General features: G+C 55.1%; 1 protein-coding gene across 2 annotated transcripts in view; it reads left to right on the top strand.

Moving 5' to 3' along the window:
- Nucleotides 1–27,510, top strand: part of TBC1D22A (TBC1 domain family member 22A) — a 241,839-nt gene that overhangs the window by 113,130 nt on the left and 101,199 nt on the right. For both annotated transcript variants that reach the window (XR_004140407.2, XM_031463479.2), the window contains exon 9: nt 27,184–27,293. Coding sequence is in view for 1 of the 2 variants with exons in the window: in XM_031463479.2 (XP_031319339.1) it covers nt 27,184–27,293 (110 nt within the window). In the remaining variant the exon portion in view is untranslated. The remainder of the gene's footprint in view (nt 1–27,183; nt 27,294–27,510) is intronic.

The raw sequence follows: 27,510 nt of genomic DNA, 5'->3' as shown, positions 1-27,510 counted from the left end.
AGGAGTCCTCCACCAACAGCTTGGAAAACGCGGGTGGTGCCACAAGTCTGGAGAGGAAGCCTGGGTGAGGGTCACCCCCTACCCCCACCCCAGGCCAGGCTTTCAAGTCCCCTCTGGTGACCTCCAGAGCCAGGCAGGGGCGAGGACGCCTGGCGAGCAGAACATGAGACGGGCTGTCGGGTGGCTGCTGGAGCTCAGCGCGGCGGTCTCTGAATGAAGAACGGGGTGGGAGCGGGCCTTGCAGGCGGACATCTTGTGGGCATGGACACCAGCCAGCAGAGACCAGCAGAGCAGAAAGCGGTCCTGAGCATTCACTGACCGACCAAGGACGTCTTCACGAGCTGCTCCGACTGGGCCTGAAGTGTCTGGTCAGCTTTAAACTCCAAGGGAAAACAATTACTGTCCCAAAACCAAACAACAGAAGCTCATCATCAGCTAACAGACTAAGCAGACCTGGGGACTGTTGAAAGTTTTGTCCATTTCTGGAAGCGGACCGTCAGTCTCAGGATTCCTGCTTTGTCCCTCATGAGCACGGCGCTGGGTTTTCTTGGTCAGGGCTGTCGGGTTCCCTGGTGGTCCCACGTGAAGGGCGAGGGGCTTTGTTCAGGCTGCAGGCGTGTCCTGGGGTCGTCCTCATGTCGGGGAGGGTGTGGACCTTTGGGGACTACCACGCGACCCAATTTTAGTTTTGGAGTTTCCAGTTTGAACATCTCAAAACTGTGCAAGGCTTGATGTTTGATGACCTTTATTCTGTTCTTCAAAGATCGAGGAGAAAAGTCTACTTATTTTTGAAAAATAGAATAAAATCCATTCTCTTGCAGCTACCCTATGGGTCCATTGGACCTTTTTATAAACCTGAGATACAGTGTTAGATCATAGTAATTGTAGTTTTTTTCCTGTGTCTTAAAATATTTCGCTATTGTATCATCCTAGGAATTATTTTATCATTACTCATCAATTATTCCTAACTGTGGTTAAAAAAAAAGACTAATAAGACAATGGAAGACTAGGAGATGGAATCATCTGGAAGAATATGTGGCGGAGAAATAGACCTTCCCTTCTGCATGGTCCTTTAGCCTCCGTGCTGTGTCCCCAAGTGGCTGCATTGTCTTCCCAGAAGGTGCAAAGAAGTCTGCAGGCATTTTCTGTCTCTTTTTTGGGAAGCTTTCATTGAACAAACTAGATAGTTTAGAATTTTTATACTTTTCACCCATAATGACAAAGAGAGGAAAACTGGCAGAGGAAGGTGTTTCTCCATTGTCAGACGGGCCAGGAGATGAACGCAGAGAGACGGAGGGCAGCTCTCTAGATGCTGATGGTGATGGCGGAATCGATCATTTAAGCAGATTCCCAGACTGGGTTTTCAGCTGAAGGTATCTCAGATGGATTTTCTCAAACTCAGGCGTCAGTGAGTGAACCGTGTAACTCTTACGGACATGAAGGAATTACGGTTTTTCCTCCAATTAGTCATCCCACAGGAAGGACTTCATCACTTTATATCTTGTGACAAGAATGTGGACCATCCCCTTTTGCCAAAAAGATATGTGACATCTTTCATCTTTTATGATATTTGTGGACCAAACTTGGATGCAAATGGATAAATGCTGAGAGCAGGTGTGTCTGCAGGAGGTGACTAGAAGCCGGGTGAAGAGGAAGTTGTAGAAATGAAAAAAATCCACTGGCTTGATCATTCTGCTCCGTGCGTCTCAGTTTACAAATGCAAACTCTTTGTAAGTCCGTGGCAGATAAGTGGCTCTCCTCTCTTCAACAAAAGTATTGGGGTTGGAAACAAATACAAGAAGAACTAGAAGTAACAGGAAGCTGAGACTCTGACCAGAGACGGACTTGAAACATGGTTGCATTTCAGCAACGCGAGTGCGAGAAAAACCGGGAGTCGCGACAGGCTTGGGAACTGCCAGGGATGGACTGCGAGCTGTTATCAGTATTCACGGACGAGTACGCTCCAGATTCCGTCATGACAGTGAGTGAGCGATTATCTCCTTTCAGAAGATGTTGCCCATTTTTATACCTTCAAAATTAGGAATATATGGGGGGAAGTTGAGTTTACTATGTTTAAAATCGTATTAAAGTTTCCAGCATAGTTGCCTTTGACCCTCACTTTATTCTTTATTCTGTAAATTACTTGTAAAGTGACTTAAAATATGTAAAAATGAATGGGTCCCTTGGACTCCGGTGAGGAATGGTGATGGTTTTTCCCGGTAGGCTATGGGCTCATGGAGGCAGCAGTGAGCAGGCGCCTGGTGTCCCCAGGGCTTTCCGAGAGCCTTTCAGAGTTTAGAGTCACCGCGAGGCAGTGACAGATGGACTTCTGTGCTGCCTCTGATGTGGCTGGGCTCCAGTTCTTGTTTCTACAGCACCGTGGGTGGTGGAGAGGGCCTGTGTCGCCTTCCCGGATTCAGGTGACGCTGGGAGACTTGGAGCAGCCGGGTAGGCAGTCGGTCCATGCAGATTGACCACTCCCTCTGGAGGGCTGGAGCATGTGTGCGCCTTGCAGGCAGCCAGCCGATTTTTCAAATTTAAAACTCGGTGTTGTGATAAGTTAATTGGCCAAACTGGACCTGGATGGTAGGGCCCTTCCCCCTCTTCCTGCCGCCCCCGGAGGAAGACCGAGACCTTGGAGTTGCTTGTTTTAGCAGGAGTGCTCACCCTGGTGTGCCAGGCACCGCGTCTCACGCCTGCTTGACCTCACAGGGCTGCCAGCGCAGCTGGGGAGGCAGGCCCCTGAGCTGGGGGGCTGGCCAGGCCCCGGGCCGCGCGGCTGGCTGCCCTCCGGGTCTGGATGAGGCAGTGGTGCTCGTGGGTCTTTTGTCCGTTCCTCCTGCACTTGGAGTTCAGGCTGCTCCGCACACTCTTTACATTGTATGTCGGTCATGGAGCTGTCTTCTGCCGTGGTTTTCTTCCTTCAGCTTGGTTTTGGGTGTTCCCTCATTCTGTATAAGGAGGGTTTTCTGACTTCTGAAGGCCCCGGCTTCACCACTGCTGTTTGTCTCTTTGGGGAAGTTTCGGGGGCTCTCCTGCAGGTGATGAGACCTGGCTTCTCTGGTCACTGTCTTCCAGAGGCTTGGCTATGCTGCTAATGCCAGACGGCTGAGTTTTTGCTTCAGTGATCAGAATTGTATTAAAGAAGGATTCAAACCTCATTAATATTCAGGAGCCTTTCTGAATCCAGAAAGTGCCTGCGAAGCCCTCCTGAGTCTAATACACACAGCACACGTTGGTTAGGAGGGGCTCACGCCGGGCTCCCGTCTGTGCGGGAAGCGCGTCCTGCCCCAGCACTCAGCCCGCCGCCTCCCGACGGCATCCTCACCCAGAATCGTGTGCTGTCTGTTACTCCGCTCTTCTAAATAAATCTGAGTTCCAAAAAGAAAGGAAAATCAATTTAATTACTTAGGAAACTTTTCCTTAAGGGTGAGTGAATTATGAGGAAAAAATGAAGTATCTGTCATCGGTAACCTCATTTCAGGGCTGAGTGCGAGGGACATTGATCTTGTTATGAAGATGAGGTGTCGGTCGGTCAGTGGGAGCAGGGAGCGCCCGCACAGGCACGTCCTCCCAGCACCGCGGGCGGAGGAGCACCTGCTTCTGGGACCGATGGCAGTGGGGACGCGGCGTGGAGCAGGCCCAGGGGACTCGCGCAGGCTCGGGGCAGGAGTGTCGAGGAGGAGAGAGCTAACTGCAGTTTGCGTAACCGGGCAGAGAGGGACTGAGGGCGCTGCCAGCCCCATGTCGGTCTCGTGAGCCCCTCCCAGCCACCCTGTCCCGTTGTGACTATTTATTTTTTAATGTGGTGAGATTGTATTTGATGCTGATTGGATAATTCAAAAGTCTTTTAAACTTTAGACTCCTTTATTAGCATGAAAGTCTGTAAACACCAGGCTTGATGCTTCACTTGATGCTTGATGCTTTTTGATCTTTAATAACTCAACTGAAATTGGTCTTGAGTTTTGTAAAATGAGGATACTTTCTTTTTCGTTACTGTTGCTTCTTTTTTTCTTTAAGAGGAAAAAGTGTCCTCAGAGAAGTTTGAGTGCAAAAATTTGATTTATTTTCTTATTCACAAAGCTGAAGTGTAGGTTGGTTCTTTTAAAATGGAGATACAGGTTTATAGAGAGTAGGTTATTTCAATTTCTGCCATCGTGTGCTTGAGAGAGATTAAAGGGACAATTTGAAATGAGAAGCCACCTATTCTAACTTTGCAACTTTACACTTTCAGCAACTGAGCCTCTTTGGAATCTGTGGGTTAGTCATGATTGTGGCTCTTAAAAGTCAAGAATCCCTGTCTTCTGGTGTGTGCAGTTTCTTTCAATTCCACAGGCTTTTATAAAATCACTCACGGTGGTAGGTTTTCAGCATACCAAGTTATGTAAGACATGATGACATGATTTTTGCTCTGAGGTAGTTTAAATTTCAGAAGGGATAAATGATAATTTATTATATTCATTCACTCAGCAGTTACTGCTGGAGATTAAAGATGTTGCTGATTGTGATGGTGGTAGTGGTGATGGTGGTGATGGTGGTGGTGGTGGTGATGGTGGTGATGGTGATGATGGTGGTGATGGTGGTGATGATGATGGTGGTGGTGGTGGTGGTGATGGAGGTGGTGATGGTGATGATGGTAATGATGGTGGTGATGGTGATGATGGTGGTGGTGATGATGTTGATGGTGATGATGTCACATGATGATGATGGTGATGGTGGTGGTGGTGATGGTGGTGGTGATGATGGTGATGATGATGGTGGTGGTGATGGTGATGGAGGTGGTGATGGTGATGATGATGATGGTGGTGGTGGTGGTGATGGTGATGGTGGTGATGTGATGGTGTTGGTGGTGGTGATGATGGTGGTGGTGATGGTGGTGGTGATGGTGGTAGTGGCAGCAGCCAGCTTCCTTTACACCAGGAGCTTTCAAAGAACTTTCCTTGTTATTATGTCACTACTCTGAGGTTGAAGCTATTTGCATCCCTATTTTGCAAATCAGCAAACTGAGGCACAAAGAGATTAAGTACATTGATCATGGTCTTCAAACTACTGACCGTCAGAGCCAGGGTCGACCCCAGCAGTCTCCTGCTGTGCTGACGGCATTTCTCTTTTATGGGGGAAGGGGCAGCCGAATGAGCTGTGTCCTCAGGCTTCTGTCCTTTCCTCTGTGGGCCTGTATCAGGGTGGAGAGTTCACAGGGGTCCCATCTGTCAAGACAGACTCTTCACTGATGAAGTATTGCTGACTGGTGCCTTCATGGGCTCAGCGGGCCTGTCCTGAGACGCAGTGGAGGTCAGTAGCTTGTCCACCTCCTACAGCTCAGACTTGGTTGCAGTGAGCTTCCTCTTTCAGGTTAATGTTTTGGGCGCTTTCCGCTAGGAGCTGCTCTCCTGCCCAGCTGGCAGAGCTGTGCGCTAAAGGACTTCGGTGTGAGCTGATCAGTGGTTGCAGCAGCAGGGGCATCGTGTGCAAGTCTGACTGCTTGGAAGGGCAATTTTGTTAGCGCCCAGTGTTAGGATGAACCCTTCTTTCTCCTTTTGCCCCTTAGAGTTGTGAACGCAGCTTCTGAAAATGAGGGAATGGAGTGTTTTTGTTGACTCTACCAGCTAGCTCCATTGAGGTTCATTTTCTCGGCCAGACAGGCTGGTGCGCGGCGAAGCTGCTCACTGGTCCTGCCTGCGCGGTGGACACTGTGTCCTGGACGTGCTCAGCACCGACGACATCCCCATGCTTCCTGCAGAGAGTGTCCTGTCCGGGGGTGGGGGCAGCCACAACACACAGCTGCTACCCTGCAAGACTGCGTGCAGCTGGTGGGCTGCGAGGGGCGGGGAGGAGGGTGTCCTCGCCACGCGGGGGCCTGGGTGTCCCCCTGCCTGGGCAGCTCAGGCCCGCCGGCCTCAGGTTACTCTGCCTTCTTATCTGAAGGGCAGCACGGGGATCAGAGCAGACTCGAGCCCTGAGGCCAGAAAGTCTGATGGAGCAGATGGTAGTGTTCGGGTGCCCGGGACAGACTTGCTTCCACTGTGTGGTCCGGAACGGCGCTCAGCAGTTGGATGAGAAGGGCCCTGGGGATGACAGGCATGCAAGCCCCCTTCGCTGCACTGGGAGGCTTCGCAGGCCGTGTCGTTTGGGGATGGAGGCATCTCATTCTCGGTCAGTGGCCTGTTCTCTGTTAATCAGCAAGACCACGCCTCCAAGAATGCGCCCGAGTCTCTCCCTCCCACCTCGCAGCCCAGCTGGCCTGGCTGGGGCAGGAGGTGCCTTCTGAGCGCAGCACTGGGAGTTTTCCTGCTGGGCGGACTGCACCTCCTGCCCTGTGTGGGCATCCGCTGTGGCCCCTGCAGTCTGAGAGACAGCTGGGCTGCAGAGACCGGTCCTCAGGCGCCTCCTGCAGGCCGCGGCCCGCGTGGGAGCCGTGCCCACGGTGTCTCGTTTGCTCACCCGTCTGTTGTGCTGCGAGGCCTGGGTTCCTCCCTGTGTTGCCTCCAGCGTGGCAGTGCCACCTCTCTCTCCCCCTCCCCGCCGGCTCCTCCCCTCCCTCTCCCTCTCTGTTTCTGTCTCTCTCCACTGCAGTACGTAGATCATCTGTCTCAGCTGGGGGGTGGGCCGGGGACTCCAGTGTGGCCGGAGGTCCCGACTGCAGCCCGGCCTCGGTGTTCTTGGCCTGTTGAGCAGCCTGGCCGTTCCCCCGGTGACCCTGCCGCTGCCTGCTGGTCTGCTGCTCCCGGCAGGGACCCGGTTACTTAGGGACCTGGTTTCTCTTCTCAGGAGGGGTGCAGGAAAGTGACTGGGGCTTCAGGGCTCTGCTCTCCCCTGAGAGGCTCGCCTTCCAGTGCCGGCTGTGAGGGAGGGAAGGCCGCTCTTGGTGCCCTCGCGGAAGTGAGGGCTTGCAGCCTCAGTGTTGTCTAGGAAATAGGCCTTTGTTGGCTGCAAGGACCCCAGGCCTGGGTGTTGGAGGGGCGCAGGAGAGATGGACACAGCCAAGCAGGTAGACTCAACACAGCGTATCCTCAAATAAAATGTTTTAGATCAAAGGCAGAAAATAAGAAATCAAAGCTCTTTAAGCAGAAAAGACTTTGTGTACCTTTTAGCTCTTAAATGGGCAAGTACTTGTTCCCTTTTGGACAGTTCTGTTCATAGCAGGACCTGCACAAACAGGACTGTAGTTTGTAGTGAACCCGTAGGGACCTGCCAGGAAGCATCAGTTCTGTACTTGGTCACAGCCCCGTACGGTTCCTCACTCTTGGTTCTGCCTTTCCCGACCCCGCTGTGCCCTGCTTCCTGGGGTGGGGCCTCCTCCCGGCCATGGTCACCGTCGCGGGCTTTGCTGCTGTCCCCTCACTGTGGTGCTTCAGCCAGTGACCATGGGCCACATCTGTTCTGTGGGATGGCTTCTGCTCAGCTCGGTTTGGGGAGCCTTTGATGCAGGTGCAGGGGTGTCTCCTGACTGTGCTTTTTGTGTGTGGGGCAGCAGCTGCAGTGTCTCAAGAGGGAAGAATGGTTGTTTAAACTCAGCGCATCCCTCCCTGCTGCTCAGAGACCCTGTGAAGCAGGCAGGGACTGTCAGTCCCCCTGGAAGCAAGATCATCTTGCAGACACCGCCAAGCAGAGGTGTACGAGGTGGGTCGGAAAGCCCAGGAGAGGCACGCCATCGACATGTTTATGGTGCAGATTCAACCCTACATGCTGGGCCAGCACGAAGACATGCACACACACCCATGCACACACCCCTATGCACACACCCCCATGTGCACACACCCATGTACACACAGCCCCGTGCGCCAACCCCACCCCCCTGTCCCGTGCACACACACCCCTTGTGTACACGGGGTTGGGTTGACTGGTTTGGAGGTAGACCTGGAAGTTTTGCTGAGAGCTTGGGTGAAGGGGAGAGAGTGGTTGGGGGGACCCCAGGCTTTCCCTCCCCAGCAGGAAGGGATGGCATCACCTCTTCCAGAGGAGGTGGGCGGGGAGGGCCCCGGTGAGGAGCCCAGTGTCACCCTTGTGTCAGAACGCTGCTGGTCTTGGCCTTCTCCTCCCCAGGAGCTGTGGATTTGGGCCCTTTTTCAGGTCTGCGTCCACCATGAAATGCAGGCCCCTCCTCCAGGGCGGGTGGCCGAGGCTGAGGCTCTGCGCTGGCTCTCTCTTTCCTCCCAAGGTCAGGGCCAGCTCCGTCCTCTGAGCTCCCTGCTCTTGGTTCACAGTCGGAGCTCAGGGACCCGAGTCAGGAGGTTCTGGGCCAGTGTGATGAGAGTGGTGGCAGCTTCCATCGGTGAGGTGGTCGTTGGAGACGAGTGCAGACGGCGGATGGATGCTGGTGGGACGCTGGTGAAGAAGAGACATCTGTGCGTCTTCCAGATGCTTGTGCGTGTGGAAGGGCTTGGACAGCAGGCCCCCGCCCCTCAGCTCCGCCGCACGTCTCTCTGGGCTACGAATGGAGCTGAGTTCTGCTGTTCTTTCTCTCCAGAGATTTCTGGGGCCCACGCTCCTTGTAGATACGCAGGGAACGGTGTTGTGCTGAGACGTGTGCGAGCCCGCAGCCGTGCAGAGGGATGTGGGCCTTTGTAGGTATCTGTGGGTGGAAACAGCCCAACGGCTTTCCGGCCTTCACCTGCCCCTGCGCACAGCCTCGGGCCCGCCTGCCCTTTGCGTCTCTGCCTGAGACCTGCTGCCTGTGAAACAGGCGTTCTTCCCGGCTTTCTGTCTCGACTATGTACGGTGGTGCATAGTCTTTGAAGTCAAATCACAAAACACATGTGCATTATTATTATAGCTGTAATGGTATTTATATTTAAATCATCGTTATTGCAATAATCTACCATTTTGCCAATAAAACACAAAACCACTTCAGAAGAGCATTCTAAAATGATAGCGTTTTCTGGGGCTGGTCAGCAGCGTCTAATTTGGGGCCTTCACAATTGGCTTCGTGATTCATGTGTTATGTATTTGTACAGAATAATCAAGGGTGTGCAGTGTTGCCCAGGGCAGCGAGTGTGGGAAACGCACGCTTGGTGCAGCTGCGCTGAGCGAGCGCTCGGCCGCCTGCGTTGACGCGGTTGCGTTTCACGCGGGGCGGGGCAGTCAGCAGCCTTTGGTGCTGGTTCTGAGCCCGCGCTGCTGGCCCTTGGGGCAACGTGTCATCAGGGCCGAGTGCCTGCTGTCAGCTGTGCGGTTACGGCCGAGCCGTGCGGTGGGCCAGCAGCTCAGCGGGGCTGCTTTTTTCCTTGCAGGTACGTACAACATTCATAAACCTGATTTCTAACTGATGGAATTTGCGCTCCTCAAGCAAAAGTCTCAGATGCAGAGCTTTACTTAGTGGGAAATGGTGCTCTCTCAGGTGCCCTGGCACTCCGGTCCCTGAGGATGTTACAGGGTGAACCTGGAGGCTGCGTGGCTGGTGGGGAGATGGGGGAACAGCGCAAGCCTGTCTCCTTCCATCTCACCGGATGTCACATTCAGCTTACTGGGGTTGGACCGGCTACCACACTCAGAGCAGAGGCAGCAAGACGTGCCTGTTTATCGTTAGTTTGTTTTTTAATTGGAGTGTAGTTGATTCACAGTGTTGTGCTGGTTTCTGGTGTACAGCAGAGTGATTCTGCTACACATACATGTGTTTTTCATTATAGGCTGTTACAAGATGTTGAATAGAGCTCCGTGTGCTCTGCAGTAGCGCCTTGTTCATCTATTTTGTGTGCAGTAGTCAGTATCTGCAAATCCCGGACTCCCAACTTACCCCGCTCTCCCCTTTCCCGTTCCTGGTAACCATAAGTTTGTTTTCTGTGTCAGTGAATCTGTTTCTGGTTTGTAAATAGGTTCATTTGTGTCATTTTTTAAGATTCCACGTGTAAGTGATACCACATATTTGTCTTTCTTGGTCTGACTTAACTTCACTTAATATGACAATCTCCAGGTCCATCCATGTTGCTGCAAATGGCATTATTTCATTCTTTTTTTATGGCTGAGTAGTATTCCACTCACACACACCTACATATATACACACCACATCTTTATCCATTCATCTGTCAATGGACATCATTATTAGTTTTGAAATTAAGATGTGTCCTGCTGAGCTGCACAGCACAGGGCAGTGGCGTGCGATGGGCGGATGAGAACAGAGGCTCGTCTGTGTCCATCTGCAGCCCCTTCCATCTCTGCGCTTTCTCCTTGGCTGGCTTCAGGATGTGCCCTCCTGTCTTGCTGCCTTGGGTTCCCCCTCCCTCTTGTACATTTGCCTCCGCTAAGGAGTCAATATCGAGAGGTTACTATGACCTCTATTTAGATTTTCTCAGTTTTTACTGTTGACCCCTTTCTGGTCCAGGACCCTGTCCAGGTCGCCACAGCTCATCACGTCTTTGAGCTCCGCTCGGCTGACATTTTCTCAGATTTCCCTTGTTTTAATGAGCTTGATAGTTGAGTACTTGTGGGTTGTTTTGTAGAATGCCCCTAAATCTGGGTTTGCCTGATTTTCTCTTGTAGTGAGACTGGGGTTACAGGGGTGGGAGGGGTGGGACGGATGACTGAGGCCCTCTGGTCACGTCACGCCGGGGTGCTCTGGCGGCGGGGCTCATGTCCACGTGGATCTCCTGGCTGAGGTGTATCTGTCGCTTTTCTCCACGGCGGAGTTCCTCTGTTTCCCTCTCCTTTCCACCCTGTCCTCTTTGGAAGGAAGCCACGACGTGCCCAGATGTAAGGGGTGGCATCTGTGTAAGTTAGTTGGAATTCTGCCTGAGAGACGTGTGTGTTTTCCCCATTTGTTAATTTATTCAGTCACTTCAATCAGTACGGATGCACAGGTATTTATTTTACATTTCGGGTGATGGCCCAACAGCGCTGTGTTGTCTGTTCTTGCTCAAAGTGTTTGCGCTCTGGCCACTGGGCACTGTTTCTGTAGGCGCCTGGGTCCCTCAGACACCCCCCCCCCCCCACCAGTGCGTGTGTGTGGCTGTTTCTCCGGGGAGCCCTTTGATGGGAGCGTGGCAGCAGAAGCCCAGATCTGTGTGACTGGTGCACCCTTGCCAGGCACCTCTTAAAGAAATTCTAAGGAAGGGAAGCTGCGTTCATCGTTCGCCATCGTTTCGTCATTTGCCTGCCATTATCTGTGGTCTTCTCTGGGTGGACCTGTTTCCACCTTGTGTTATATTCTTTCTGCCAGAAGAGCTGTGTTTGGCGTTTCTCGTGCCGCAGCTTTTCTGTCTGGATAAGTGTTTACTTCACTTCGCGAAGGGTGTTGTTCGCGGAGTGTGGGATCCTGGGTTGGCAGGTTTTTCTCTCGGTACTTTAGTGACATCATTGCATCGTCTTTTGTCCTGTGTAGTTTCTATGGGAAGTCTGCTAAAATTATGACTTTTGTTCCCCTTCTTAGAATTTGGTAGAATTCCCTGGAAGTTAACCAGTTCCACTGTCCCAGTCTGGTTAAAATGTCATCTCCGTGGCAGGCGGTGCTCGGGCCTGGGCCGCCTTCCCGCTCGGCTGTGTGACTTGCACGTGTCCTGTGGCCCTGCTGGGTCTGCTGTCTCACCTCTCCAACAGGCGAGGGTCACACCTGTGCTTGGCTCTGGGCTAGGACGAGGGACGTGATGCGCGACTTGTGAGCTGCGTGCCACCCGGCGTTCAGTCGGAACGTGGAAGCTTTTCTTGGCTGAGTTGTGCTCAGTGCACATCAGTTAAATCAGTGAGTTGAGGTTTTGCCCAGGTTAGAAACCACACTGGGTTCCCTGTTCAAGGCTAAGAATCGTGGCTCACAGCACGGGCCCCGCCCTCTGATTGGCCCCCACCGCCGGCTCACCTCTCCTGGGCGGCCCCAGGGACGGCATCTCCCAGTGCATGAAGTGGCCGCCTGCGACTCCCTCATCCAGATCCAGACCCACGGAGCCAGGCCTGCTGTTCTGCCCGCGGTTCTGAGAACCTGCCCCGTGACTGGGCCAACCTCTGGGCCTCTGTCAGTCTACTTCCTTGGATTGAAACCATATTTCTTAGGCCTAACTGTGTTAAAAATAGCAGCAACAAAACCCCAAAGATGGCGACGAACAGAAAGCACATCATAAACCACAAAGCCCCGGGAAGGCACTTGGCACCCGCGTCTGCGGGTCGGGCTGCCGTGCGTCCCACCAGTGCTTCCAGGAGCCTGCTCTGGGCTGAGCCCCGCGCCCTGGGTTCCTGGAGCCCCGCGGCTGCACTGCCTGGGAGCGGGCCACAGGGTGGTCCCTCCCTTAGAGACGTGCTGTGTTTGCTGGGGCCGCCCGCCCAGGAGGACCTCGGGGAGGAGGGGAGGGCACGCTGCAAGGCCAGTGGTGTGAGGTCCTGGAACCTTGCAGCGACCACGAGGGGCTCGTGCTGGTGACTGAAGGGGCAGAACCCAGAGGGGGCCTCTGTGGAGAGCCTCGCGGGCCCGGCCAGCGGGCTCAGGCTGATGCGGGGTGCCAGGGGGCTGTGGCAGAGCAGTGTCATTTAGGAGAGTGAGGCGGTTGGATGTGTGCATTTTTGAAGCTATGCTTATTTATCATCCAGGTCTCAAGTCAGTGGGCCCCCTCCTCCATGCAGCCTTCCCAGGCCTCCCTGTGGAGCGGGATGGGCTTTCCCCCTCCTTGGAGGCCAGCATGCGGCCTGTCTCTCTCCAGTCAGGCCCTGGGAGGCTGGCTGGCCATCCTGCCTTCAGCTGGTATGTCTTGGGCACCTCTTAGGTGACTTCGTGTCGGGCGTCCCTCCCCAGGTCTTTCAAGCCTACGCTTCGTCAGGAAAGACCACCGTAGACCCAGAAATCTACACACCTAATTGATTACGGTGCTGGTGGGGCTACTCCAGGGGAGAAGAAAGGCCTGTGTGAGTGTCTGGTGGGGGGCAGGCCCACCAGGTTCACGAGGCCCCTGGGATGGCTGAGCGGGCCCCCCCCCCCCCCCCATGGCAGCCACCCTGTGAGAGCAGGGCTGGCGCAGAGGGACACCATGCTGAGTCGCATGCAGCCTGACGTGTGGCCTCCACAGTCTGAGTCCCGCTTTTCCTTATCACTCTCAGTGTGAGTCCCTCGGAGGTGAGTGGCTCCTCTGGTCCCCGCACCTACTGCAGCCCGGGCTCTGGCGGGGAGCAGGAGGCTGGGGCACGGGGCTGGTGAGTTGAGGAGGAGACGGAATTCACGTTAGCTGCACGTGGCTGAGCATCAGTGTCTCCACTCAGCTGCTGGTGTGGACCGGAGTGAAATGGGCCATCTACCCATTAGGGATCTAATTGAAAATAATACCGGGCAATTTAATGTGGCAGTTTCTTAACATTTTTTGCATAAATTAGCAAAATGCTTCAGAATGTTACATGCAGTTGAAATGGAAATGACAGACTCCCAGGGACGGACACGCAGATCTTCTCGGGATGTCCAGGAAGGAGTTTCTGATCAGCTCCGGAAATGAAGGGGTTATCCTTGTCGTGTTTTGTGGAACCACAGAATGTTATTTATAACCCATGTCAGGAGCAATTAAACTGATTGATGATTAAGAAAGTTTAATAGTTGAATAATAAGATGCAGTTCTTGACAGCTATTTTTTGTCGTTTTGGAAGCATATTTTAAGAGTCTAATAACAGTGTGAAGGATGGGCCTCGGAGTGTGTTGCGGTGTAATTACGTGGTGGTGATATGATATTCAGTCTGGTGTTACATGGTATGTTACTTATAAAAAATTAAAATACCAATTATGATTTTTTGATTTATTATTGCAGTGGTTGGTTAATTTTGACTCACCCCAAGCGGGGTTAATTAGTACGTATTGATATATTTGATTAAAAGTACTCTAGTGTTGAATTGAATAAGGAAGGTCAAACAAAATAAATTATTTTCCAGCCACCCCAGAAGGCCATCGTGAGTTCAGTTATCTTTCGTGCTTACATGAGAAGGTGGCTTCACGTGGACTAGAAACGTTGGTTGGCTCTGATCGGTGGTGCCATGGGCATCCCGTGCGGTTGGACGTGGCCTTGACATTCTCATAGCCACCTGTGGCCCCTCCTTGCCGCCTGGGGGCGGTTTCCCATAGAGTTTATCCTTGCGAACCATTTCTTCTGTTTGTGAAAAGCAAACCGACGATAGTTTAAAAAAATCCTTTCTGGAAATAAGCAGGGATGCTACAAAGAAGGAAACGGGAAGGAATAATGAACTAAAACAAAAAGAAGTTCAGTGTCGCAGGTAATGAAAATGCAAATTGAACCAACAACGCGGTTCTATTTTTGTCCATTAAATTAGCGAAGATGGAAAAGGATAACGCTCAGTGCTCTTCAGGTGAGGGGAGATTGACACCCTGGAATCTTGCTGGAAAGCGCTCGGTGCTTATTCAAAGTCTGGGAGGCACCCCCCATCTCAGGGGGCGGAGGCGGCACACAGGCTGGGCTGCGGGGCCTCTTTGCAGCCTTACTTCCTGCGGAAGCTCAGCCGGACCCACGTGTGTGACCACCGAGAACGTGTAACCCGGTTGTGGTAGGTGATTTCCACACAGCCTTGAATGTGATGCCACGAGAATTCCTTTTTCAGTCTGTGGAAATGACCAGGGCGTGTATAAAAGTAGGACACAGAGCTTCGTCTTTAGTCTCAGTGCCGGTTTATTGGAGTGTGTGTGTGTGTGTGTGTGTGTGTGTGTGTGTGTGTGTGTGTGAATGCTATGGAGGAAGCTGTAATCCAGTGACTGTGCCCGAGGCCAGCTGGGCCTGCACGGTGCGTTTATGGACACTGGGCTTTGATGTGCGTTCTGAACCGTCCAGATTATTTTCAGGAACCACGCCCTGTGATAAAAGCATTACTGGAAAGACGGCCTCCCTGTGTGTAGTGAGCTGGAAGACCCAGACAGGAGGCCCCTTTCTCAGGGCTCAGCCGGTCACCCCACGGTCGATGGACTTGCACTGGGCAGATTTAGTGCCTCGTCCAGCCCTGAGGGGGGTCCGAGGGCTGTGAGGGAGGGGCTGCGGGCTCTGGCAGAGGGAGTCGTCCCCCCCCCCCCCCCCCCCCCCCCCCGCAGATGAGGGCTTCCATGGGAAAACCACCGCCGTCCTCTGGGGTCTGGATTTATGTCCCCTCTGCTGCTGGTGAGGCCTGGAGCGGGATCCAGCCTGGATTAAGTTGTCCTGAAGGCCGCCTGTGAGCTGGGCGGGTTGTGAGAGAGGGAGGCTGGGGAGGGCAGGCAGCAGGCAGCATGCGACTGCGGAGGCTCCTTGAGGCCAAGCCAGGCAGTCAGTGGAGGCCTGGCCGCGGAGTCCACGGGGAACCAGGAGGCTTTGCACATGGAGTCACGCTGTGGCCTGTGCCTTCACCCAGCTCTGGTGCCTAGTCTGGGCACCCAGTGCCAGGGTCCGGGGGACCCAGTGAAAACGCCCTTCTCTTCACCTGGGCCCCGACCACGTAGGTAAACAAAGGCCTAACAGATGGAGGCCAGAGTAGCCCCTTGTATACGGATGCTGCCAGGCTGGAGTGTGAGCCCCGTCAGGGTCCTGGGATGGGGACGGGCAGTCTGCTCCCGGTGGGAGCCGTCCCGCACACCCTGGGAGAGGAAGAGGGGCACTGCTGGGCCCCGCTCGTCCCTTGTTACTGCCCAGAGACCAGCATGTCTCCCTGGAGGAGAGGGAAGCGCCCGGCCTGTGCGGCGCTGGGGGCATCCCTGCCAGCAGCAGGGGCCCTCGTGGAGGATGGACTGGAGGCAGGAGACACGGGCCCTCCCCCGTTAGCCTGATTGTGGCAGACTTCCCCAAAGGGCACTGGGAGGGAGCTGGTCCTGCATCCCAGGCTGGGGACGGTATTCTCAGGTGGCAGGGGGTGGGGCGTGCTGGGCGGCCCAGGGATACTGGGCTCCTGGAGGAGGTGACAGCCTGGAACAGGAGCCTGGGAGGTGGTGGTGGCTCTGACCAGCGGGTCCTAAGTGCCTAGCCCAAGGGCGTTGCGGCTCCTTTTGTGTGCCCACATGCCGGCCTTGTAGGGTAGTTAAAACTGGATCCAGTCCTTTTGGTTCATTTGTGGCGGAGGCCTGACAGCTGGCTGTCCTGCCCCCAGGGCCTGGGCCAGCCTCGTCACCCCTAACACTTTCCTGTTTCCGTGATCCCACTGGAGCCGGCATCTTAATCCCCTTCACCCAGGCACACTGAGTCCTCTGTCTCTGTTAAACTGGGCTGGGACAAGGGCTGTCTGTAGGCAGGGGTCTCTGCACGGGCATGTGAGGAGGACCCCCTGCCCCACTTAGGTGGCGCTCTTGCTCTCGGAGAGCTGTGACTTGTGGGCAGTGTGAAGTGTTCGCCGATGCTCCTTCAGGATCGATCCTCTGTTGCCCACCGGCCCCTGTCTGCGAGGCCAGCCGGGGACCCAGGCTGCCCCCTGTTGTCACACCGTGGGTGGGGGACCCTGGTAGGGAGAGGCCCACCTCTTCACCCCCGTGCTGAGCGCCTCCCTTCCCCTCCCGTTGAGCTCCTTTGGCCCTGATAGTGCTCCTGGGGTCGGAGCGGATCGGGACTCCGCGTGCCCCACCCGCCTGTTCCGGGAGCAGCCTGGCAGGGCGCTGGCCCTGGCGTGTTGTGTGTCCTGTGTCCCTCTGAGCAGCCACCTGGACTGGGCTTTTCAGGCTCCACTCGTTCAAATGGCCTGTGGTCAGAGTTTGCCCCTTGATCCTTTGCGCTGACTTTCCTACTTCACCTTTCCAGCAGTGCCCCCCAGGGACCTCTGAAGCCTCCAGTTGGTCAACAGGCTCCTGTAAGATTTTTCTGCCCCAGACATAGACCGGCTGCTCTCCCAGAGCCCCGGTTCCTTGCCGCGCGGGCTGGCAACAGAGACCGAAGCCTGGACTTCCCGCGAGCCCTCGGGGAAGGAGGGTCCCACGGTGGCGACTGGCCACTGGTGACCGAGCAGAGAGAGGCCGGGATTCTGCTGTCCCCCCACTTTACCACATTCCTGCTCTCCTGCCTTCACAGGGAAGCGTCCCCCGCCCGCCCCTCGGCGGAGATGTGTCAGCAGGCGCCGTGACAGGTCCTATGTGTGAGAGGCGGACTTGGACCCCTACTTAGAAACCTGTTTTTTCTTGGCAGCTTAAGGGCTCTCAAGCTGCCCTGCAGCGAGCAGGTCCAGGCAGGCCCCCCGGTTAGTGCCACGTACACGCAGCTGGGCCTAGGTTTCCTCAAAAACAACCAGGATCCCTCGCCCAGGACCCCTCGCACGGAGGGGGGTCTGTGGAGCTCGCAGAAGGTGATACGGGGTGATTCATGAAGATCAGGCCTTTGAGGCTTTGCTTTGACAAAGGCTTTACTCCCTCATTTCCCCGGAAATAGTGTGTGGTAGCCGGTGTTTGTTCATCTTTTATTCTGGGCAGCTGCAGGATTGAATTGAATCTCTTAACTGCCTTTGAGTAAACATTCATTGTACCAATACATTAAAATAGTCTAACTTTTTAAAAACTAGTTAAGGGTTTCAGAAAATGTGGTGGGTAAAGGTCAGAAAGTGTTTTTAAAGTTTTGCTCCCAAGTTCAAGTTGAGTAATTGCTGTAGGCTCACCCTTGGGCTCTACCCCGACCAACGCACAAGGAGACCAGCACCTTCAGATCCTAATGCGTTTCTGTGTGATTTTCTGTTCGTGGTGCACTTAGCTTTTCAAGTGGCTCCGGACGGACATTTTTAGGCCCATCCTCAGGGTTTCTAGTCATGGGACAGACAGACAGACTGCCTGGGGAGTAGACAGTGTTGTGCGGCTCCCGATGTCTGCGCGGCCTGTGGCGGTCCAGGCCTGCATCCCTGGTTTTGCATTTTGTAATCCCAGCACAGACGCGACAGAGCACAAACTCAGGCAGTTGGCTCGATAGACGTAGGAGATTTCTACCCTCCCCCACCTGTGACCATTCTACCCTCCCCCCCACCAGACGCTGGGGCGGGGCTCTGTCAGCGCTGAGGCCTCCCACAGCCGCACATGGACTGGCCGATGGCCTGTGCGTGCCGCGTGCCGGAGGGGAGCGCAGACACGCCGCGTCTCCGGGGGGGTCCAGAGGGACCCGCGGGGGCCTGCACGGGCTACTGTTCAGACAGTTCCATGGAGAGTGTGTGTGGATGTTGACAGACTTGTCTGGATTGTTGCAGTTTGGGTTGCTTCGTTTCCCGTGTCTTTTCTCACAGGACCTGGTTTCCTGTGGAGCTGGGAGCCGTGCTGGTCAGGCACATGGTCCCCAGCCTGGCGGGAGGCCTGGGCGAGGCGACTGCCATGCGGGGTCTGCCCTGGAGGAGGGCGCCTAGTGGGAGGCGCAGGTGCCTGACACCCACCCGCAGGGAGAGAGCCCCGCCGCCTCCCGGCCTCCCTCCCTCTTCACTCCCCGCCCTGGAAACTAAGTGCATCGAGAATGGATCTAAGGAGCGGTCACAAAGACACTTACGGAAAGAAGTTGAAACTTCACCAGGACATTAAAAAATGCAAATTAATAACTCATTTTACTGAGCTGTCTGTACCATGAGCAGAGGTGGGAGAAAGAACTGCGGGCGAGAGATGGTGGGGTCGACATTCTCGGGCGCGTGTCTGTGGTCTGAACTTCAAACACTCACTCCGTTAAAATATTTCACTAATATTCATCAGGAGCCCGAAAATGCTCTCACTCTTGACCTGCCAGTTTTCTTGGAGATGTTTACTTTAAGCAGGTGAGTCTCAGTGTGGATCAAACCCCTTACGCACAAAGGACGCTCAGGGGCGTTCCTGACTGTGAAGTGTTGGAGGTGGTGTGTGCGCCCGCAGCGGGGGTGTGGTTCAGGCAGCCGTGAACGACCTCCCGCAGCGTGTGGGAAAATGGAAGATCATCCTACCAGCGTCACCCGTCAGCAGGTGCAAAGTGACATTCACAGCGCAGCCGGAGCCAGAAGAGAGCCGAGCGGAAACGTGTGTGGGGAAAGGGGAGAAAAATTATACTCAGGTGACCTCCTGGTTGTGTTTTAAATGATGGACGTGTGGCCAGTGTCCACCTTTATTTAAATTTTTGGGTTTTCAGGTTTTCTCCTGTGACCGTGGATTAAAATAATCGTACTTGATCATCATACCCCTCTGGGGCCTCAGATGTGCCCCGGGGACCCCACTAGGTGCACAGTGCCCCTTTAGTGCCCACACTGGGCCCCATGGCCTTCCCCAGCTCCCAGGGCACCGTATGCTCACTGAGGAGTGGAAACCTCTCAGGATAAACCCAAGGGACCAGCTGTTTGGGGCCCCTTTGAGGACCTGTGTCTGCACTGGCTTTTCCTCTTTGGTTCAAGGGTGTGCGGGTGATGGTCGTGTTAGTGGTTCAGGGGACCCCGGAGGTGAGGCCCGGCCACTCCCCAGGCCCAGGCCCTGCCCCGGGCGGGTCTTTGGGCTGAGCGGGGTGTGCGGTCTGGGGAGACGCAGTGAGGCTGTTCCTGCAGGCTCGCTCTTCAGCCTTTGAGTGAGCAGAGAGGCGGGCGTGGAGCCGGGCATCCAGATGGCGGGAGGGGTCTTCCCCTGGGGGCTCTCGGGAGCCAGCTTCCCTGTGCTCTGTCTTGAGTCCAGCAGCAGCTGTGCCCTCTTCTGTGGGGCTCTGAGAGTCCACTTGTGATGCCAGAACATCAGGGCTGAAGTATGGGGACACGGCTGCCCGCTGGTGTGTGTACGGGGCCACCACCCCTCGTGGTGTCAGTGGCGGCTGTGGTTCTGTGCTCGCTGCATGGAAGGCTGGGCTGCCTGGACACGCCCTCCGTGTCTGAACACTTCTCAGGGCAGTGCTGTGTGTGAAATAAATGTTTGTCACACATAAGAAAGAGAAATGTATTTGTTGGACTTCTCTGCAGTCAGGCCTTTTGAGGAACTTATTGGCGCCCAGCAGCCCCAGTGGCCCTGCCTTGCTGGGGGGACCTGTCGCATTTGCTATGGCCGAGAGCCGGGAGGCCGCCTGACTGGTAGCAAGGGGAGGGCCCCTATTGTACAGGAGGTCCAAGCGTTCTTTTTGGGGGAGTGAAATTCTTACTGACGAATTGGAGAGCCACACAATTGATTATATTATTTTGAACAGAAGTCTGCATCCAAGAACGTTGCAAGGAGAAGGCCCATTGTGCTCTGACCTTGTGCTGTAACCCTGGCACGTCTGGCTGGGTTTTGTTGTGATAAAGTAGCCTCCCCTTTCTGTGATGAGATTCCACCCGCTCAGGATAGTTGCAGTGTAAGCAGTGTTCTCCTTCCTGTTCACGGCCCGTTGGCTGGATGTACCAGCGGGGAGAACCGGGGTATCAGTTCTGGACTGATGGGTTGCCAGGGGCGTCGCCAGAGGCACAGAAAGCCTGCTCCCTGGCGAGGCCGTGCTGGGTGAGTGGCCGCAGACGCAGTGAGTTGCTGCAGAGGCGATGGCCGTGGGCCCCACTGCAGCCTGCGCACGGAGCCCAGATGTTGGGCACCGCTGCCCTCTCTGGCTGTAATCTGCACCACACTTGGTGTGTCAGGACTATGAAACCATGAGCAGAAGTTTGGCGGTGATGTGTGATGATTTATTGAGGACCAAGAATTGTCAATGAAAGCACCTTGCTTGTTTGCAGGTGGCCCCGGCCAGTCACTTGTGGTGTGGTCAGTGGCAGCTGGGTGGTCCATCAGGTGAACCTGTGCTTTAAAGGCCTGCTTCATCTCAGCAGAGTTGTGCCTGTGCTCTGGCCCCTGTGAGCGTCCTTCTGGGCTTTCGCTGTCTTAGTGGCAGTTACTGGGAGTGAAGTAGAGCAGCACCGTATTCATCCTGATGGCACCTCCTCCCCGGGGGCTCGGGGTGGCCCGCCTGTTCTCGTGGGGACTTGGGACTTGCACCTTGGAGCCCAGGTCCCCAGCCAGACCATGAGCCATGGAAGGGCAGGGCCCAGGGCCCAGGCCCCGTCTCAGCGCCTGGCCCCCATCCGGCACCGCTGAGCTCTGGATTTTCATGGCCTCTGACCTCTGTTGTCAGATTGTTGTTCAGAACCCATTTACCCTTCCTTGAGTGAAACTCCTGTGGTCTGTGTGTTCCTTTTGGTCCAGGAAGTCTGTTTCTCTTTAGCTGTGTCAGTAGTGGATATTTTAAATTTTGAAGCTTGAACAGGCTTGTAGGCGAGTTCATTATGTTTATTTCATGTTATTAAATACTAGTGCTGTTGATCATTTCTGTATGTTTTTAACTGAGTTTTGAAACGCACAGCCTTCCCACGCGTCTCCCTCCCTTTCACTGGGCTTCTCACGTGCTCTTCTTCCTGGGCCGTGACTCTCGGCAGGTTGTTTGCTGTCAGTCCTTGGCCCGTGCCGTCCCAGCTGCTCTCCCGCTGCTTTGCTTTCTGGGTTTCCGCTTACAGCCACGCCAAGTTCATGTGCGGCGCGTGGGCCCGGTTTTCCTGTCGTCCCAGCTATCCTGGAAGGGTCTGTTTCTGAGCTGCACACGCGCGGCGGCGGGCTCCCCCGGGCTGGTCCTGTGCCCTTGTCCCCATCCTCACCCCGGGGAGTGTCTCTGCACGCGCCTTCTGGCCTCAGCAGAGCCCCGCGCGCGGTGCTCAGCATCCCCCCCACCCCCCGGACCTGGCTCCCTGAGGCTTTCGGGAACAAGCCCGGTCCTGCGCTGGTCGATCTTTCTTTCCATTTGGCTGCATTAGTAATGATCTGAGTGAGGGAGTGTTTGCTGATGGATTTAAAGACCTGTTTATCCTTTGAGGAATTATTTTTGACTTAATTAGATAAAGGGAGTAAATCAGTTTAGTGGATTGATTTATGATCGGTTTGCGTTTTCAGATTATTATGACTCAAGAAGCTTATTCTCTGTATAAATGACTGCTGTCCGCCTTCTGAAAGATGATTGTCTCCATAGGAAGCTGCTTCTGACTGGAAATGAGGCATCGGACAGGTCCTGACCAACACGGCTTCCAGCCCTTTCCTTGTTAAGTCGTAACAAGGGGCTAAGCCCTTACAGGCAGGGGACGGACGGGAAGGAAAGCTTCCGTCCTGTGAGCCCGACGAGGGTGCCCGGTGCCGCGGCATCCCGGACGAATCGTGGGCTCCCCGGGCTGTGTGGGCCTCTCGGACTGCGGGGGTGGGGGGACCAGCCGAGAGCCCGCTCTGTCAGGACAGCTGGCCCTGCGGACCTGTTGTCCCGAGAAACTGGCCTGTGAGTCTCGAAGGCGAGCCCAGCCACAGCTGCAGCCTTTGGGGGGCCTCAAGGTCAGAAGGAGGTGACCTCCTTAGAGACCCCGCGCTTCCATGGAGAGGAGGCGGTTACACGGCTGATCTGGGCCCACTGGGAAGAGTGTGGCCTTCAGTTCGAATGAACTCTCAGTGATTTACATGCTGTTTGCGTTGTCGTTACTGGAAGCAGGTTAGACTTCGTCTGTTATCTTAAATTCAGCAGTAATTTGGATGCTTCTCTTCAGCAGAGAACTTGGGGTGAAATCTCTTCTCCTCTTCGTGGACGGCGTTGTGTGGTTTGCACTGTGCTCTGGGTCTAGCTGTGCGTGTCACGACTCCTCCCTCCTAGACCGCAAGCTCCGCGGCGGCTGTCTCTTCATCCACCTGGCACGGCTTACTGGGTGCTGGGGACACGGAGAGCCAGGAGGCTGCAGCCCTGCTCTCGAGCTCTTACTGCAGCGGGGGGACAGAGCACACAGGTGAGGCAGCAGGCAGTGATGCGGCTGGTGACACGTGTCATGGGAGAAATGCAGCGGGTGGCCCAGGGCCTGGCATTAGTGGTGCGGAATTGATCTGTTCTCTGGTGATGTTTTTATGAACAGGGGGCATTAGTGGTGGGGCCCACACTCTCGTCTGTGCCTCTGTGATGGTTGGGGCTTGCAGGCTCCACCGCCTTGGCCTTCCCTCCCTGTCCACTGCGTGGGCCTCCGTCAGATCCTCTCTCCCAGCAACTCGCTCACGTGCAGCCTCTAATGCACGGGGTCTCCCTGCCTGCTGGGGAGTCTGGCTGTGGAGCCTGGCACCTGGGGCCCCACAACCGCGATCCTCACAGACTCTCGTCCCGCCTCAGTTGTGCAGATGTCCGCCCGGCTCCCTGGCTCTGACTCCCGTGCGCCTTCCCTCCCGCCGCCTCATTCTCCGTACTGTGTGCTCTGTTCTGCATCTTCTCTGGCTCAGTCCCAACGCCGCCTCTTCCCTGCCAACGCCTCTCTGGGGACCAGGGACTCTGTGCTTTTCTGGGCCTGTCCGTCCCTTGTCACTGCTCACTCTCCACGTGGCTGGTTCTCTGTTCACAGACAGGGCCGTCCAAACTGCATCTCCCTAGAAATAAATCAGGTCAACAAATGCGATAAATCAGCAAGGTCAATAAACGGGGGCAGAGGGACCCGTGAGCCAGGAGGTGAACGGAGGCATCGGGCCCTCTTCCCCCAGCCTGGACGGTGGTTTCTTGTTCACCTTCACCTTCGCCCCCGCCCCACGGTTGCCCGCACACGCAGGTGCTCGATACGTGATAATAGAATCAGTCAGCGTTTCAACCAATAGTATTTCTGTGAACAAAAACTCCTACTCACAGCGTTATGAAAAAGAATCAAAGATCCAGCCAAGCCAAAAGAAAGCTGTGGGCGGGGAGGGTGTAGCTGAGCGGTAGAGCACGTGCTTAGCACGCACGAGGTCCTGGATGTAGTCCCAGCACCGCCACTCATTAAATAAATAAATAAATAGATAAACGTAACCCTAAGAATGTTAGGAGATTAAAATGTTTTCTTTTGCAGAAGTGACACAGTGAAAACGAGAATCCCTAACGACGCAGAAAAGCCCCTGCACTTTTTATAGCCCCACATCCACTCCGCTGCTGTCATTTCCCAGGTGTCGTCAGAGATCCTTTCTACTTGGAACCGGGTACCCGTTGGTCAGAGGGAGAGTCAGTCACTGCCCGGCCCTGTTTCCGGTCCCGTGCCATCCACGCGGGGCTGCATCTTTGTGAGGCTGGAGAGCCCTGGCTGGGGGGTGTGCTTGGGGTGGTGGTGGGCTGGGAACAGAGCCGTGCTGTTTGTCATATGGGGTCCCTCTCGGGGCCAGGAGGTTGATGGTTGGATGTGGCTGAAGGGTGCCATCTTGCCTGGCCAGGAGGGGGCGCCTCGTCTTGTCCTGTCCTTGGTCTGTGACCACTGTCCCCTGACGTCCCATCCAGCCCCCATGGGCCCGTGTCTGTGGGCTGCTGATTGTCAACCATGCCACAGAGTTGGGAGCCCTGATGGGGTTTAGTCTGTGACCTTGAGCTGCACATTATTTATGTTGAAATTAAGCGTTCCTGCTGCTCAACCAGTCTGACCAGAACATGGGTTGTTTTGCTGGGCCAAGGCGTTTTGTGAATTTATAGTCTTGGGTTGTGACGTTTCTCTTGGCAAAAACAGGACTTCTCCCTGCATTGGAACCCAAATCCACTTACTTAATTGCTGAAATCTCCATCACCAAAGTGTTGGGGCTTCAAATGTAAAACTCCCAAGTTTAGCGATGCACACTAGACGTGGAGCGGTGCCCGCTCGCTTCTGAAGGAGGGTGGGTCCTGATCACCGGTGGAGCTCCTGATTATGTGGAGAGGCCTGTCGCAGGGCCTGTGCGGTGGGGGGGGGGGGGTGACGACCGTAGACTCACCAGCAGTGTCGGAATCCCCTGAAGTTCCAGGCGCTGTGTGAACCTGAGCTGTTTCTCCTCCCTAATTAGCAGGCTGCACCCCCGGGTGCCTTACTGCGAGGGAGGACCTAGCTGTGAGCACCCCCGATCGCCAGGAGGGGTGGTTCCCGTCTGTCCGTGCTGGCCAGGCGGCACCACTGCCGGGGGCGGGCGGGGGTCTCATGGAGGCAGCGGAGGTCGTGCAAATTCCGCCCCTGGGAGACCCAGCTCCCAGCTGTCGTGCCATCTGGCGGAGGGGACGTGGGTCGTGTCTGACTGCCGAGGGGTGGTTGTTCCTGCGCACCAGGCCCTGCCTTGCGGACTTGTGGCTGCACAGACAGCTGAGCGAGTGGTCCTCTGCCCTCCTGTCCTTGCAGGTCAAGGCCTGAGTGCCTGGCCGGGTTGGAGCAGCAGAGACACCACTGAAGCCAGTGGCCTTGACCCAGGAGCTCGTCCCAGCCCCACGGCGTGCGTTTCCGGGCCCAAGCGGGTGGACAGCAGGCTGGCCTCTAGCAGGCGGCGCCTGTGCTCCACCTGCTGCTTTTATCTGTGGTTTTGTCCCTCTGTGCCCCCGGGACCCCCGCGCACCTCTCCTGTGCCCCTGCCAGGGGCCAGCCCCGCCAGCCACGGTGTGTGCTGCCCTTGGGCCCGTCCCTCGGCTCTCGCGCTGCCGTCACAGCCGGGGGCTTCCAGCATGTTCTGTGCGGCTCTCTGAGCTTCCCTGTGGAGGTGGGCGCTTTCTCTGGCAGGGTGGTATTTATCTCACTCTGACAATAAGGGTCATTCCGACGCGCTCGGGTTTTCAAAGACAAATTGGCATGGGGCGCTCTGAGTTAAATGTCATTACTTCATTACGTCCAAGAGTAACAAATGGCCCGTTGTGAGAAATGACACCTGGAATGGGCCGCCGACGCTGCCCGGGATAAAGCAATAAGCTAAGCAGACTAAGAAAAACCTCCAAGGCCTCCGCCTGCGGGTCTGGGCAGGGGCAGACCAGCTGCGTCTGCGAACGAGGAGGGGAGCCCGAGGCCTGGGGGTGGCGGCTTTGGTCCCTGTCTGCCTTTGATTGTGGCTGAGGAGGTATCTCTGTGCTTTGAAGGCCCTTGAAAGAGAATCTGTCGACAGGAAACTTCTCCGAAGGAGCCCTGTGAATGCCGTTGGCTCAGCTCCCCGAGGCGGGGAGAGAGGACCAGGTCTGCTCTGGCTTGGTGGGGTGCAGAGTCGATTCTGCCGAAGCTGTTTTCCCAGCGGGGAGGTGGCCCCCGAGAGGGGGCCGCTTGCAGCCCTGTCCGTGAGCTTCATCTCGACCAAGGACGGGGGCCTGGTGTCCAGGGCTGGGGCCGGTCGGGGCTCGCGAGCCCTGCACGGAGGCCCCAGGCGGTCAGCCACTCCGGGAAGCTGGCCTGGAAACGCCCTCCCTGCTTTGCTTTCCGATTTCTGCTGTGCGCAGGGAACAGGGCGGTGGGAGGGTGTTGGTGGCGGCTCTCCCAGCCACACACCCAGTGTGAGTGAGACGTGTTCGGTGCCACCGGGGAAGCGACTGCAGTGCTCACATGAGGTGTGCCTGCATGGAGAGGTGGCGTGCTTGTGGGAGCCGGTACCTGCACCGGTGTTGGACAGGTGCGGGTCCACACCCCGGCCCCGCCGCTTCCCAGGCCGCCACCAGGCCGGGCTCCTCGTTTCTCCACATCCCATTTTCCGTGGGGCACAATGGTGGTGTTTATAGAGTTAATGCATTTAAACCACGAGGAAGGGTGTCTGGCATATAATAACCACTCAGTAAATGTCAGCAGATTATATTATATTATGTTGTCATTTTTACCCACTTAAAACTTCCTGGAATATATTCTAGGCTGACATCTTTCTTTTCTTAAAGAACATCTTCCTTCCGAAGATGGCATGCACATTTGCAAAATAAAACAAAAGTAAATAGAATTTTAAAAATGGGATGCAGTTTTTTAAAACATTTATGAGTGTTAATGCTGGATGGTAGCAATTTTTGTTATGATCTAAAATTAGTTTGTTCAAATGTCTGATAAGCCATTTCAATTAGGCATCTGTTTTGCATTTTAAAACTTTTAAGTTATGTTTTCTTGTTAGACTTTTTATACTTGAAGGAGGAAATGATTTAGAGCACCGTTGCCTGTTTTCTCAAATACATCTGGGTTTTGCTTTCTTGGTGTTTGCTTGTAGCATAGAAGTATTTTCCAGTGTGAAAATATTTTGGACTAATCTTGGAAGGAGGTTTTCAGCAGAATTATTACTGATTACAAATATGTGAACATATTAGAAGCAGAATTTAAATAATCTTAGAAAAAAATTCAGATTTTCGTTAGGAATAAGAAATATATTATAGGTTCTCTCTTACTAGTTTGTGAAGTGCCCAAGAAGCAGCGATTTATAGTATATTAATTATGCTAATTTATTGGAGAGGATTCAGAATATCAATTATCTGCAAGTAATTAGGTATTAAGATTGAGAGCCAGTAAGTGATGAGGTGGAAGGCTGTGAGGCCTCTAGCTGGAGCAGGGGAGCTGGGCGGAGGGGTCTGGCCAGCAGCTGCAGGCTGGTTTATCCACCCTGAGCACTAACTGCGCTCTGTCTCTCCCGCCCGCGGCGCCCAGATGGCGAGGACGTGGCCGCTGCCGACGTGTCCCACGTGCCCGCGGACGTGCTGCGCAACGTGGAGGCTGACACGTACTGGTGCATGAGCAAGCTGCTGGACGGCATCCAGGTGAGCCCTGCGGCCTGGCCCGCGTCCACTCCCGTGCCACAGGAGCCCCTGTCTCCATCTGGAGTAGTCTGTACTCCTCAGGCTTGACTGGCTGTGAGAAACACCGTGTGTGTGTCTGTGTGTCTGTCCGTCTGGCGGGGGACAGGTGCCCCTGTTCTGGGGCCGGTCGCGGTGTCCTGCTGAGGGCATCCTCGTCGGGAAGCCGCAGTGCAGGGCT

The sequence above is a fragment of the Camelus dromedarius genome, chromosome 11 (genome assembly GCF_036321535.1).
Source record: "Camelus dromedarius isolate mCamDro1 chromosome 11, mCamDro1.pat, whole genome shotgun sequence".
Classification (NCBI taxonomy): domain Eukaryota; kingdom Metazoa; phylum Chordata; class Mammalia; order Artiodactyla; family Camelidae; genus Camelus; species Camelus dromedarius.
The sequence above is the reverse complement of the archived record's forward strand: the minus strand, read 5'-3'. Positions and strand labels throughout refer to the sequence as shown.